Source organism: Lepidochelys kempii, chromosome 6 (assembly GCF_965140265.1).
Source record: "Lepidochelys kempii isolate rLepKem1 chromosome 6, rLepKem1.hap2, whole genome shotgun sequence".
Taxonomy (NCBI): Eukaryota; Metazoa; Chordata; order Testudines; family Cheloniidae; genus Lepidochelys; species Lepidochelys kempii.
The window spans coordinates 64,074,414-64,086,907 of NC_133261.1; the positions used below are offsets into that span (position 1 = coordinate 64,074,414).

Consider the following 12,494-nt stretch of genomic DNA (forward strand, 5'->3'; position numbering starts at 1 on the left):
TCCAGGTCATTCTCTTCTTTAAGTTTCGTCTCATGGAGATTCAGTCCCGCCTGGAATATCATGCGAGCTGGAGGCTTCTGCCTCAGGCTGCTCTCTCAGCTGGCAGTACTGCGTGGTTGTACCTACCTCAGCCTACCCCTTGCTCCCATGGCTTATGAAGCCTGGACACTAGTAAGGAGCAGTTCAACTGTAGGCTGAGCAAGTGCAGAACGGTGGTAGAATGTGCCTTTGGACGTTTAAAAGCTTGCTGGCGTTGTTTGCTGACTAGGCCAGACCTCAGCGCAATCAACATTCCCATTGTTGTTGCTGCTTGCTGTGTGCTCCATAATATCTGTGAGACAAAGGGGGTGACATTTATGGCAGGGTTGGAGGTTGAGGCAAATCACCTGGCGTCCGATTTTGAGCAGCCAGATACCAGGGCGATTAGAAGAGCACAGCAAGGCAGGTTGCGCATCAGAGAGGCTTTGCAAACCAGTTGCGTGACTGGCCAGGCTTCGGTGTGACAGTGGTGTGTGTTTCTCCTTGATGCAAACCTGCCCCCTTTGTTGATTTTAATTCCTTGTAAGCCAACCACCCTCCCCCCTTCAAAATAAAGTAACTATTGTTTTGAAACCATGCATTCTTTCTTTATTAATTGGAAAGAAAAAAAAAAAGAGATAACGGACAAGGTAGCCTGGGTGGGTTGGAGTGTGGGAGGAGGGAAGGACAAGGCCACATTGCTTATTGTAGCCACACTAAAAATCAAACTGTTTGAATGACAGCCTTCTGTTGCTTGGGCCATCCTCTGGTGTGGAGTGGAGTGGCTGGGTGCCCGGAGCCTCCTCCCGCCCCGCAGCGTTCTTGGGTGTCTGGGTGAGGAGGCTGTGGAACATGGGGAGGAGGGTAGGTGGTTATACAGTGGATGCAGCAGGGGTCTGTGCTCTTGTTGGCTTTCCTGCAGCTCCAACAGACGCTTCGTGTCCGTTTGCTCCCCCATTAGCCTCAGCATCGCATCCTGCCTCTACTCTTCGCGCTCACTTAATTCTTTCCTGGCCTCTGTGCATTAAGCCGTGCCCTATCAGTGTGGGAGGACTGCATGAGCTCAGAAAACATGTCATCACGAGTTTTTTTCGCCTTCTAATCTGTGATAACCTCAGGGACGGAGATGATAGGGGGAGCGTAGAAACATTCTATGCTCTACAATTCTGGGGGGACTGCATCGTCACCTGTGCTGCTGAGTTCGCCGTGCTGACCAAACAGGAAGTAACATTCAGAAATTCCCGGGGGTTTTCCTGTGTACCTGGCTAGTGCATCGGAGTTCAAAGTGCTGTCCAGAGCAGTCACAATGGAGCACTCTGGGATAGCTCCTGGAAGCCAATACTGTCGATTTGCGTCCGCACTACCCCAAGTTCGACCCAGCAAGGGCAATTTTAGCGCTGCTCCCCTTGTCAGGGAGGTGTACAAAAGTCTATTTTAAGAGCCCTTTAGGTCGATGGAATGGGGTTGGTTGTGTGGATGCAGTCATTTTTAAATTAACATAACGCGGCTAAGTTTGACCTAACCCCGTAGTGTAGACCAGGTCTTAGTGTTCCAGTTGGGTGAGGGAGAAGGTGAGGAGCCCATGTGTGAAACACCACTCTTGAATGAGAGGCAGTATTTAAGCTATTTTTTGGTCACTGATCCAAAGAACATGACTCCACCACATTCATGCCCAGTTGTAGTATGTAAACGCACGCTGTAGTCCCCTAGCTATTGGCTTGGACTGGTATGTATGGCACACTTGCTTTATGGGTAGGTGAAGGAGGTGTGTTTTGTGGCTAGGCTGTCAGAACAGGAGGCCCAAGGTCTGTGTGCAGAAGTGTCTGCCATTGACTCCTAGCCCCCTCATTTACATGTGCAGTTAACCAATGTGTGCATGCAATTGTTCCTCTATATTGCAACACTCAGTTACAATTGCATGTGCATTTTTGTATGTAGCTTTCAGGCTGTCTTTCTGAAAAACTGACCTGAAGTATTTTGGCAGTTGAATCCTCAAGAAAGTGCAGTGGCTTGGCTAAGATTGAGAGGGCCATTGTCAAGTGCTTTTGCATAGTTACCCGTGTGTCGGCAGTAGGTAAATGTCAAGCCCTTAAACAATTCCAGTTAGCAAACATGGTATTTTTATTTTCGTCTCCTGGGACTAACAGATCTGTTTTCTTTGCTACTTTGTGTCTCTACAACACTGATGTTAACAGGACTTGGAACAGGGTTTAACTGGTGAACCCCCGGTGTTCCACACAGCAAGGGTTGTGCGGGTTGCTAATATAACTTTAGAATGTTTTAGAGGGTATTCCCTGGCTGATAAGAACTAATTTACACTGTGGGACTAGCTACTTCATCTTTTTAATGTACAATATATTGGAGTCTTGTAACATCTTTAAAAGTGAGTTGTTAAAGTGAATCCAAATCCAGTGTTATGGCACCTGCAAGCAGAGCTATAGAGCTATAATTGCAAAAATGCTTCCATTATAAATCCCTGTTTTCAGGCATCTATAACTTTCTGAATAAAATTGCCATGTGGGCTGAAATTACTCAAGTTGAGGCTTTTTTGTAAGTTTAGTAAAATGTTATGTAGCCTTTCAGACAGTATTTTGAAATATGGTATTACTTGCATTCATTATTACCTGTGACAGGTGGCTTTGATGTTTAATCTGGAGTCTTCGGCTTGCTATGGTGAGCTGGTTTTCATGGAACGCTATCAAGAGGTGGTGCGGGAGCTCGCAAAAGTGGAGCATAAAATTGTGTATCAGTCAGCTGATGGTATTGGAGGAATCAGGAGATCTGGCAGTGGCCGCTCAACGCTTCAGGCTATTGGGAGTGCAGCAGCGGCAGGTAAGGATTGAATCCTACAAATTAGAGATGAGGAATCTGGCTAAGAGGTGGAAGACAAATAAGGAAGAACAAGAACTCAGATGATACAGCGGTGACTATGATATGATTGCTTAGAGGAATAAACTGGCCTTTCTATATCAATGGCCTAGAAAATGAGAACAGGGAGCTGACAATCTATGGGTAATAGTTATTTAGGCTTTTAAAAACTGGAGATGACTGAGGAACTTCAGAATAACCTTACAAAGTTGTAAATCTGGGCAACATGATAGATGATAGTCAATGTTGATGAGTACAAGGTGGTGCATGTTGTCAGAACATAATAAACTATTCAGACTGTCTTGTTGCTGGGTTCTAAATTAGCTGTAACCACTCAGGGAAATTAACCAGGCATCTTTGTGAATAGCTCAGTGTGAACCTCTGTTCCATGTGCAGCAGTGGTCCAAAAAGCAGACCAGATGCTGAATTGCATTAGTAAAGGACCAAAGAATTATCCATTATGGGACATAGAATATTTGTTCAGTTTAACCAGTAACTGCATGTTTTGCTGGATTGTTTAGGTATGGTATTTTATTCCATCTCGGATGTTACTGATAAGTTGCTTGCCACCTCTGGAAGCCTTGTCCCTACTCTCCAAGAAAACTTTTGGACTAGCAGCATCCAGCTGGAGCATACAGATCCTATGAGTGAAGTTGTGGCAGATCTCAGCCCTTCAGCAATGGCAGCATTTGACTTAGCTTGTACTCAGTGCCACCAGTGGAAAACCTGCAAACAGCTGTTGGAAACAGCAGAGAGACGATTACATAATAGCTTTGAAACAAGGGGTAGGTTTTCCCTTTCTCTATTCAGTTGTGTGGGATTGGGGAAAAATGCTTGTATGCTCTATCTAGTTTTAAAATAACTATAATTCATAGTAACGATGGAGTTCTAAAGAAAGAACATGATTTATGTAAGCTTATCACTCTGTCATGTATGTTTTCCATCCTCAACCCCTGCTTTCCCTCCCTTGTCCAATGTTGCTTTTAGGCCGCAGACTTGACTTCATTCTACTTCACTCTGATGGCATAAGGGGTTTCCCAGCAGTTCTTCAACAAATAAATAAAATTCTCAACTATCCTTGTATGTCGCAAGGACAATCCAAATCAGGTAAGTGTTTTCCCTTCTGCGTGTTTTGAGGTTTTGGTTTTTGTTGTATTGGTTGCTAGTTTTTCCGGGGCTAGGGAGTACATGTGCAGATTTTATGCTGCTTCTGAAATTTCTTTTGTATGCTAAATTGGTATCTATTCCCTTTGTATTGTGGCAGAGTATCTGTTTAATGTATCAGCAACTTTTTTGGGTGTACTGAAAATCCATAAACTGGGTTTGGCCTTTACCACAATGGATAAGTAAATATAGCTAAGTAGTTGCTCATTAAACAGAGTCTTCCAAAGATTTCCATAAAGCACCATGGAAAAATATAGCTTGCCATAGAATAGCTTGAGATGCGGAAGCCATTGGGAACTGCTTCTAAAAGAGCTTAATATAAATGATTAAATTTGATGTTTGATTTTTAAAACTTGAAATGACAAAATTTATCAAATCTTCTCATGTTTTTCTCTTTGGCACAGGCATGCACTAAAACTTTCAGAAGCACATACATGCATCTCTCTGCAAATTAGGTTGACTGTTGCATGAGTAGTTTTGGGTGCACATATACATACATACATCGATCTTTTTGAAAATCTAGTCCAGCATACAAGATGTGAAAAACTGACTTGAGCTGGGCATGTGGCTAGGGAAGAGAGGGCTGGAAGCAGCAGGCTCCTTCCCCAGAGAGGGAACCAGAGAGCACCAGCTTTTCAGGAGGGAAGGCAGAGCTGAAGACTAGAACAGCTTCTTTCATTGAAGGGTAATGGGAACCAGAGAGCAGAAGGGCTGGAGTTTGATTGGAGGGGATGGGGAGCCAGGAAGCAAGGGGGATTGAGTTTCTACTCCCCTTCCTAAGGGTATGTCTACAAAGCTGAGTAAGCCCAGGGTTTGAACTCGGGCTCAAGCCTCTAACCTCCTTTCTGTCTGCACACAAATCACACTAATCCAGGGCTTGGATCAGGGGCCCCACAAGGGTGGAGGGCTCAATCCAAGGAGTCTGCCAAAAGTATTCCACAATCTCATGTCCTCTGGACAATCAAGTTTGTCCTCTGGACAATCAAGTTTGGTGTGCAGTCAAGTGTTTCCACACTGCACCATGAACAAAGGGCTAGAGTGGCCACATTTTGGAGGGTGCTAGGAAATCTGGGATATGGGTGCTTGGACTCGGGCCCACATAATGCATGTGCTGGAGCCCGAGGCTGGGACAACAATTCCTAACCTGGGGTTACAAATGAGTGTAGACGCTCAAGCCCTATGTTAACAAACCCGGGATCTGTTAACTCATATTCTACTAGCCTGGGGCTTACATTGCAGTGTAGACATACCCTAAAAGGGCAGATGGGAGCAGAATGAATAGTCTGTGGGATGGTCATTGGGGAGGCAGAGAGACATTAAACATGGAAAAGAAGTTTAAGAACACAATGCAGAGAAATAAAGATTTGGGTGCAGGGAGGAGGAGAGAAGAAATACAGGCAACAGACATGCAAATAATATCTTGGGGATAGGGAGAGAAGAATGCACTCTAGCAGGAGAGGAATTAAGCCAAGGATGGAAAGTTGACTGACGATACAATTAAATACAATACAGAATTGTCAACCCTTTAAACTACAGTGCCTCTGGCTTTGGGAGGGCATGATAGCACAGGTATTTTTATCTTGGCTTTTTACACTTCCTTCTCTGGCCTCTTAATTCCCACTAGAAAATTTAGCTCTGCCAGCTACATCATCTCTATGGCTTACCCAAGTGTGCTGATTTTGAATTGGTTAACTAGAAGTGTAAAGCTTCTCCTCTTTCTGTGGGTCTTTTAATTCCACAAGACTTAGTGGCCACTATTAACTATCATTATTGTTGATCTTTGTTTCTCAACAGAGGTCTCAGATGAAAAAATAAGTAATCAGTTTCGATGCAATATTGTGGACCTTCTGCAGATGTGCTACCCAACTCTGACTGAGGACTGTATTGCTAATCACATTGCTTTATCGCAGCACCTAGATCAAGTCCTGCAAACACTGACGGATGTTGAAGATTCTCCAGGTGAATTTCATGGGTTCTCTTAGCATTAAAGACTCATGCAACCATCTTTGTGCTTGTTTAAAAAAACATACAAACAAATCTCTCTAAAACAGATGTAAAGAGATACAGCCTAGTAGTTTAGTTCCTGAATTTAGACAATATAAAAATAAGTTTTTAAAAACCTAGTATTGGTAGCAATGCTGTTGTGAATTTTCTTACATAGATTCATAGATATTAAGGTCAGAAGGGACCATTATGATCATGTAGTCTGACCTCCTGCACAACGCAGGCCACAGAATCTCACCCCCACCCACTCCTGCAATAAACCTCTCACCTATGTCTGAGCTATTGAAATCCTCAAATGTACATGTACATGTAAATGCAAACACTCTTTTGGGGATTTAAACTCCCCTCCCTCTCCCCCTCCCCCCCAAGCATTTGTAATACAAACCTTGCAACAGTTAGCTGTTGCACCAAAATGAGAAGCTCACCAGTAGCAAAAGTTAAACTGATTAGGCTCTATTTGTTCAAGCAGAGAGAGAAGCAAAATGTCAATGATGAAAAGTAAATTCATTTTTTTAAATGTTCAGTTTTAATAAGCTGAGATAAAAATACAAAAAGAAATTTTGTTTTAAAAACAGATATGACTTTTAATCTCCCAGTGTCTGCTTAGATGAAAACAAAACACTTGGGTGTTAAATGATAGTTAAACAAATGGTAGTTCTGCTTCTCCTGTTTTTTCCCTTTGTATTTGGTTGTTGCTGCCCAGTAAGGTGAGAGTAAACAAGAGTATCCATCAGGAAAACTTTGGTGTCAGTGGTTCATTGGTCAAACTATGTATCAGCTGATCGTTGTTCCTAGGAATAACTGATCCAGTGTTGGAACAATTGCTGCCTAGTCTCCAAGTTCTTAATTTGTAGCCGTGACATTTTTCACCCATCAGACTTCTAAAGAGCTTTAATAAAAGGGTTGGAAATCTGTATGCCATCTTGATTCACAGAAAGCTAGGAGAACTGTAAGTGCTCTTTGAATGTCATGCTTCAGGACTTAAGAGTTGGCCACCAGCTGAGTTTAGGAAGAAATCTATATCCTTTCCCACCACTAATGCAGTATTGCACAATAGATGCATTTTGTGGGGTTTACGCTTTCCTCTGCTGCTCAGTCAAGATGCCAGAGTAGATGGGGCTGTTGGCCTGTTCCAGTATAGTAATTCCTGTTAACTTCCATTGAAAGTAATCTCTAAATTGAGGGACGCACTTGCTAGGGTAGAAGAAGTCCCAGCACACCTGTATTTTTAAGCATTTCAGTTCTAATCAAATTTTGTTTTTACTAGACTCCAAAGGGAGCCTGATCACCAGCTTGGTAGAACAGGCATCTCTGAAGCCTACAGAGTTGGAGGCACATCCGGTTCGTAATCAAATCCAACTTCTGCTGAAAACCCTGGACCAACACATTCAGACCATGCCAGTGAGCAGCGTGCAGACGGACTGTGTGAAGAGCTTCTTTGATTATATTAACACGCTGGCTGCTGTTGTGCTACGGAGCCTGAATACAGAGCTAGGTGACGTGTCTATTGAGAAGCCTGTCACAAGGAGGGTGACGTTATCTAACTCTTAGAGTATGATTCCATTCTGGAAAACAACTATATGGGAGTCTTTCCGTTTTCTTTGGTGGGTAGCAAGGGCATTGAAGATAATGGGGCTGTGTAGATGTAACTGGGCAGAACGTTCTCATAGAATCACTTAGTGGTAGTGCCCCGTGAGCCAGAAGAGCCCTAGCCTGAGTATATTGTGCTGGCGGTTAGGAGAAAAAACCAAGCCAGTTTAATCTGGAGTCACTGGGCTGCTCTAATGTGGAACTCCACAAATCTGGTTTAAGAGTTGCTTCCCAATAAACTGCCTTCTAAAGTTACATCCCTCGGTGAGGTAGAGGAAAAAGGAAGATGACAGAACCTTTTTCAGACTTTCACTTTATCAGGACCTGTCACTGTCACAGTTGCCAACTTTTACGTGGTAAATAAGCATCCTGACTTTCACAATAAGCCAATAATCAAGCTAATCCCATTTCAAAACAAGCCAATCCCTAAGAACCCCAACACTCTGTGATTAGAACCCCCTGGCATGCAGTATGGGACTGTGATGGGCCCGCTGTGCACCCCTGACTCTCTCCCTCCCTTGCCCCTGCTTGCCGGGAGCCGATCAAAAAAAAAAAAAAAAAAAAAAGCTACAAGCCAAATAAGCAACAAGCTAGAATCCAAAAACTAGCCAACAAGCAACTCATAAGCCAATCAAGCCAAAAACAAGTCCAATTTCTGCGTGGTTTTTTTTTTTTTTTTTCATGGGTTTGGCATGTCTGGTTACTGTATGTGTGGAAGGTACTTGTGCCCCACTGTAACACAACCTCTCATTGACTTCCAGTTTCCATAACTGGAGAAATGTGAGGTAATAGTCCAGTGGTGCTCCATGTTTTCCTGCTGCTTTAGGAGGTGGAAGAATAGTTTAGAAGGGGTGTATCTGGGTACCTCTGCACTACAGAGCCTATACTGGCATAGCCCCCTAGTGTTGACTCAGCCATAGGTGTGCACCAACAGTTCTTTTTGTCAGTATAGGAACACCATCTCCCTGAACCACATTGTCTATGTTGCCAGAAGCTCTCTTCTATCGGTAAAGTTGTGTCTGCACTGGGGTTTTTTGTTGGTGTAGTTATGTTTGTTAAGGGTGTGTTTTTTTTTTCACATTGCTGGCCAATGAAACTCTGCTGACATAATTAAAAAAATTCCCCAACAGCATTACTACTAATGCTAGGTTTTAAGTTGTGGGACGAGTACAAGTAAGAAGCTTTACACAGCTACCCTCTGCGTTTCAATGAAATTATCCCAAGAGCACCAGAAATTCTTACTTCAAGGCAAGCAAAACAAAAAATAGGCTGAGAAAATAAATTTAACCTGTGTCTAGAGAATTCTAATAAAGCAGATCACTATAGTAGTGCATGTGTTGTGACTCTGACAATCTCCTGCTGCAACTTGATTTATGCTGGAAATGGCCCACCTTGATTATCATGCACATTGTAGGGAGAGTGATCACTTTGGATAAGCTATTACCAGCAGGAGAGTGGGGTGGGAGGAGGTATTGTTTCATGGTCTCTGTGTATATAATGTCTTCTGCAGTTTCCACAGTATGCATCCGATGAAGTGAGCTGTAGCTCACGAAAGCTTATGCTCAAATAAATTGGTTAGTCTCTAAGGTGCCACAAGTACTCCTTTTCTTTTTCCCTGTAGTGTTTTTCATGCTGAAGCAGATTTGCTCTGCCATTTGCAGCCAGGTCTTACTCAGATGTCAGAAGCTCTCCATCAGGCACTACGCTGGTTCTTGCAATGCCTCCTCCAAATTGTGCAAAAGATTGTGGGGCACATCAGTCAGAGCAATTAGGTCTTTGGGTTCCCAAATTGCTTCATTGCTGGCCCTCGTGCCTTGGTGATTATGAGTATCTGGGCTTCAGAGGCCTAGTGTACAGATTAGCTGACTAGAACTCAGTCTGTGTAATACATTAATTTAGTGTTTTGTTTTGTTTTTTAAATGTGTCTCTCTTATGTTTGTAGATCAAACTGCAGAGGTGAAGGTGGGGAACCCTTTCATACTGCTACAGCAGAGCCCATCTCACTTGCTCTCTCTGCTCTTGTTTGAGAGACAAGTTCCTCCTGACAGGTTGGTGTTTTTCATGAATACTTAACTGATGAATTTAGTGCTCGTGAACTGGGCAGCACTGTAAGTCCTCTATGACTAGAACAGCTGCAGAGCAGACTTCTGCTAGATCTGAGGAAAGCGTTAGTCCCTGGCTTCTCTAATGAGATGGCCAGAGAGGATCGCAATTTGTGAAACTTAACGATTTTGTGATCTAGACAACTACTGGCCATTTGGAAGTGAACTGAGAGCACCAGGGATTTGTGGTTTTTAAATCGAAACTGTCTGACTTCTGGGCACAGTGGTCACACATCTTATACATGTAACAAAATAAAATAGTTTCCCAAGATCACTTTTGAGAACTTCTGGGCATGGATCTTACACTGGCAGGCAAGTAGATTGGATTATCTAATGCACGTTTTCCATCTCTAAATTCTGTATTGGGCTGGTACTGAAAGTGTGCGACTAGATAACTGAAGCAGGTGTTAAATGAGACAATATTTGATAATACTTTATAAGCTGTTCAGTGTCGCTATGTACTGAGGACCAAACTGAAGGGTCTTTCATGGTATTGCCCTGAGCCATGTATATCAGACAAGGGACTTATTGCATGAAATTTTAGGGTGAAGTTCTCTTAGCTGCTAGAGCCATGGCTAGTGCAGCTGTTGGAGCAGCAGGTGTTTACTGTATATTTTACATTTTTAACCATTTGGAGATATTTGCACAAAGGGTAATAAACTTAACAAAGTTGTATATTTATGTTTGGATTTTACTAAGTCTGTTTCAGAAGACAACCAATCCCAGAGCAGTCCACCAGTAATAGCTTATGGTAAATGGTCATTACATTTTTGAGTTCTATGCCACGCATCTTCCCAGAATCACTTGCCCACTTACATAAATTCCCACTGTTTCCTCCAAGAAACATCCTAAACACACAGCTGGTCCATGAAGCATTTAAGCTTTAAAACTCGCTCCTCCTCTGTTCATATTTTGTTATGTACTCTTTATCTTTGCTGCTATTTCCAAATTCTGTAACTCTACAGTGCAGGCATCTGTTATACCTTTGGCACTGCCCTGCTGCTGAGCAGTGCCCTGTACACTTTCACACTATTTAAGTGATTAAAGTGGCGGATTTAGAGTTAGTGGGGCCCTGTGCTCAGCTTAATTTTTGGGGCTCCTCCTTGGGACCCAGCCAAGAAAATGAATCTTCTCTCTTATCTCCCCACTCCGCTCCCTCCCGTTTTTCATTCTTTTTTTTCTTCCATCTCCTCCTATAAGTAATAGGAAGAAAATAAAAATAAAGTGAGGTACCTTGATTGTTTTTGTAGTCTAACTTATTTTTTCACAGACCACTTGAAAATAGCTGAGGATCTCAGCAGACCACTTAATGATTTTTCCAAATATTGTTTGTACCGTTATCCAAAGCGCTTTACAACAGTTAGCTAAGAGTGCTTTGTAAAAAACCATTGGGCTGTGGGGTCTGGCTGGGATTTAGGGTGTGAGTGGGGGCTTAGGGCTGGGGGTGCAGGTCTGGGAGGAAGTTAGCATACAGCAGCAGGCTGGGAGGTTGGGATGCAGGGTCTGCATCTGCGCTGCCCCGATTCCGCCCTCTTCCCCAAGTTCCCGGCCCCGCCTCTTCTCCGCCTCCTCCTATGAGCATGCTGCAGCCTCGCTCTTCCCCCTCCCTCCCGGAGCGACCTGAGCACCAGCAAACAGCTGTTTGGTGGCGGGGGAAGCACTGGGAGGGAGGGGCGGGAACGTGGCATGCTTGGGGGAAGAGGTGGGGAAGAGTCGGGGGAGTGGGGAGCTTGGCTGTCGGTGGGTGCAGGTGGAGCCTGCAGCAGGAGCCGGCAGGACCAAGCTTCTGCCCCCACAGCTGCCTGGCCCTGGGGCCCCCTGTTGCTGGGGGGCACCCTGTGTTTTACTGTAAATCTGCCTCTGAGTGATTACTAAGAATTGGAGTGAATCATATTACCAGAAAGCCCTCTTGTTGTAGGCCCTACGTTGGGCCTTTATCAAAGAGAGTTGATATTCTGTGCTTAGCAAGTTTCTGTAGTCTGGCTAAATTACATATTCCATCCCATTCGTTTCCTGGCAGACCCCATTAATTGAGCTGTAATGAGATCGCAGTACATTTGTTCTAGGTAGGTAGTCACTGGGTCCTGACCTCCGCAGACTGGCCAGGATGGCAGTGCTGCAGCTGCTAGAGCTGGGAACTTCGCTTTGTTCTCAAATTCCTCCTCTCTCCCCTTCCCCCCCCCCCCTTGGAATGGAATCCACTAGCTCCAGAAAGGCTGTGCCCAGCACTTTGGTGTGGGGGAGGCTGATATGACTCTGTCAGCAGGATCCTAGGGGATCCTTCTCAGTCTCCCTCCAAAAACAGAGGAATAAATGCAGGGTTTAGTTACAGGGTGGGATGGATTGTCAGGCTATTCATTTTAATGGCTTTATCTGCAGGAAACTTACAGTTCACAGAAATATAGGCAATGGAAAGGAGCTGAGGAAATGGATAGTATGGGCCCACCTGCTTCTTAATTATACTCCCTGTTTGATGTCCTAGAGAGAGGTGGAAAACACCCCAGCGTCTCCATTGTCACCCTTTACTGGGGGACGTTCCTTCCTTACTCCAAATTTGGAGCGAAATATACTGTTATAAGGTTATACATAGGATTAGGTGCATAATCCTGGTGATTCTCATTCACACGCAGCTGTTGCAAAGGATATTAAGCCTGACTTGGGAGTGCCTTTTTTTTTTTAATTAATAAGGTAGATGCTCACTTTCAGGCCATGTTGCCTATTGGTAAGAGCAGAGAAATAGCTGCTGGG

The 12,494-nt window shown here is 43.9% G+C and overlaps 1 protein-coding gene across 5 annotated transcripts in view; it reads left to right on the plus strand.

Annotated features, from left to right (window-relative positions):
• Positions 1–12,494, plus strand: part of ZFYVE26 (zinc finger FYVE-type containing 26) — a 70,537-nt gene that overhangs the window by 21,424 nt on the left and 36,619 nt on the right. For all 5 annotated transcript variants that reach the window (XM_073348397.1, XM_073348400.1, XM_073348398.1 and 2 more), the window contains 6 exons: positions 2,652–2,850; positions 3,408–3,671; positions 3,874–3,993; positions 5,845–6,009; positions 7,322–7,549; positions 9,587–9,692. In XM_073348397.1, the coding sequence (XP_073204498.1) occupies positions 2,652–2,850; positions 3,408–3,671; positions 3,874–3,993; positions 5,845–6,009; positions 7,322–7,549; positions 9,587–9,692 (1,082 nt within the window). The remainder of the gene's footprint in view (positions 1–2,651; positions 2,851–3,407; positions 3,672–3,873; positions 3,994–5,844; positions 6,010–7,321; positions 7,550–9,586; positions 9,693–12,494) is intronic.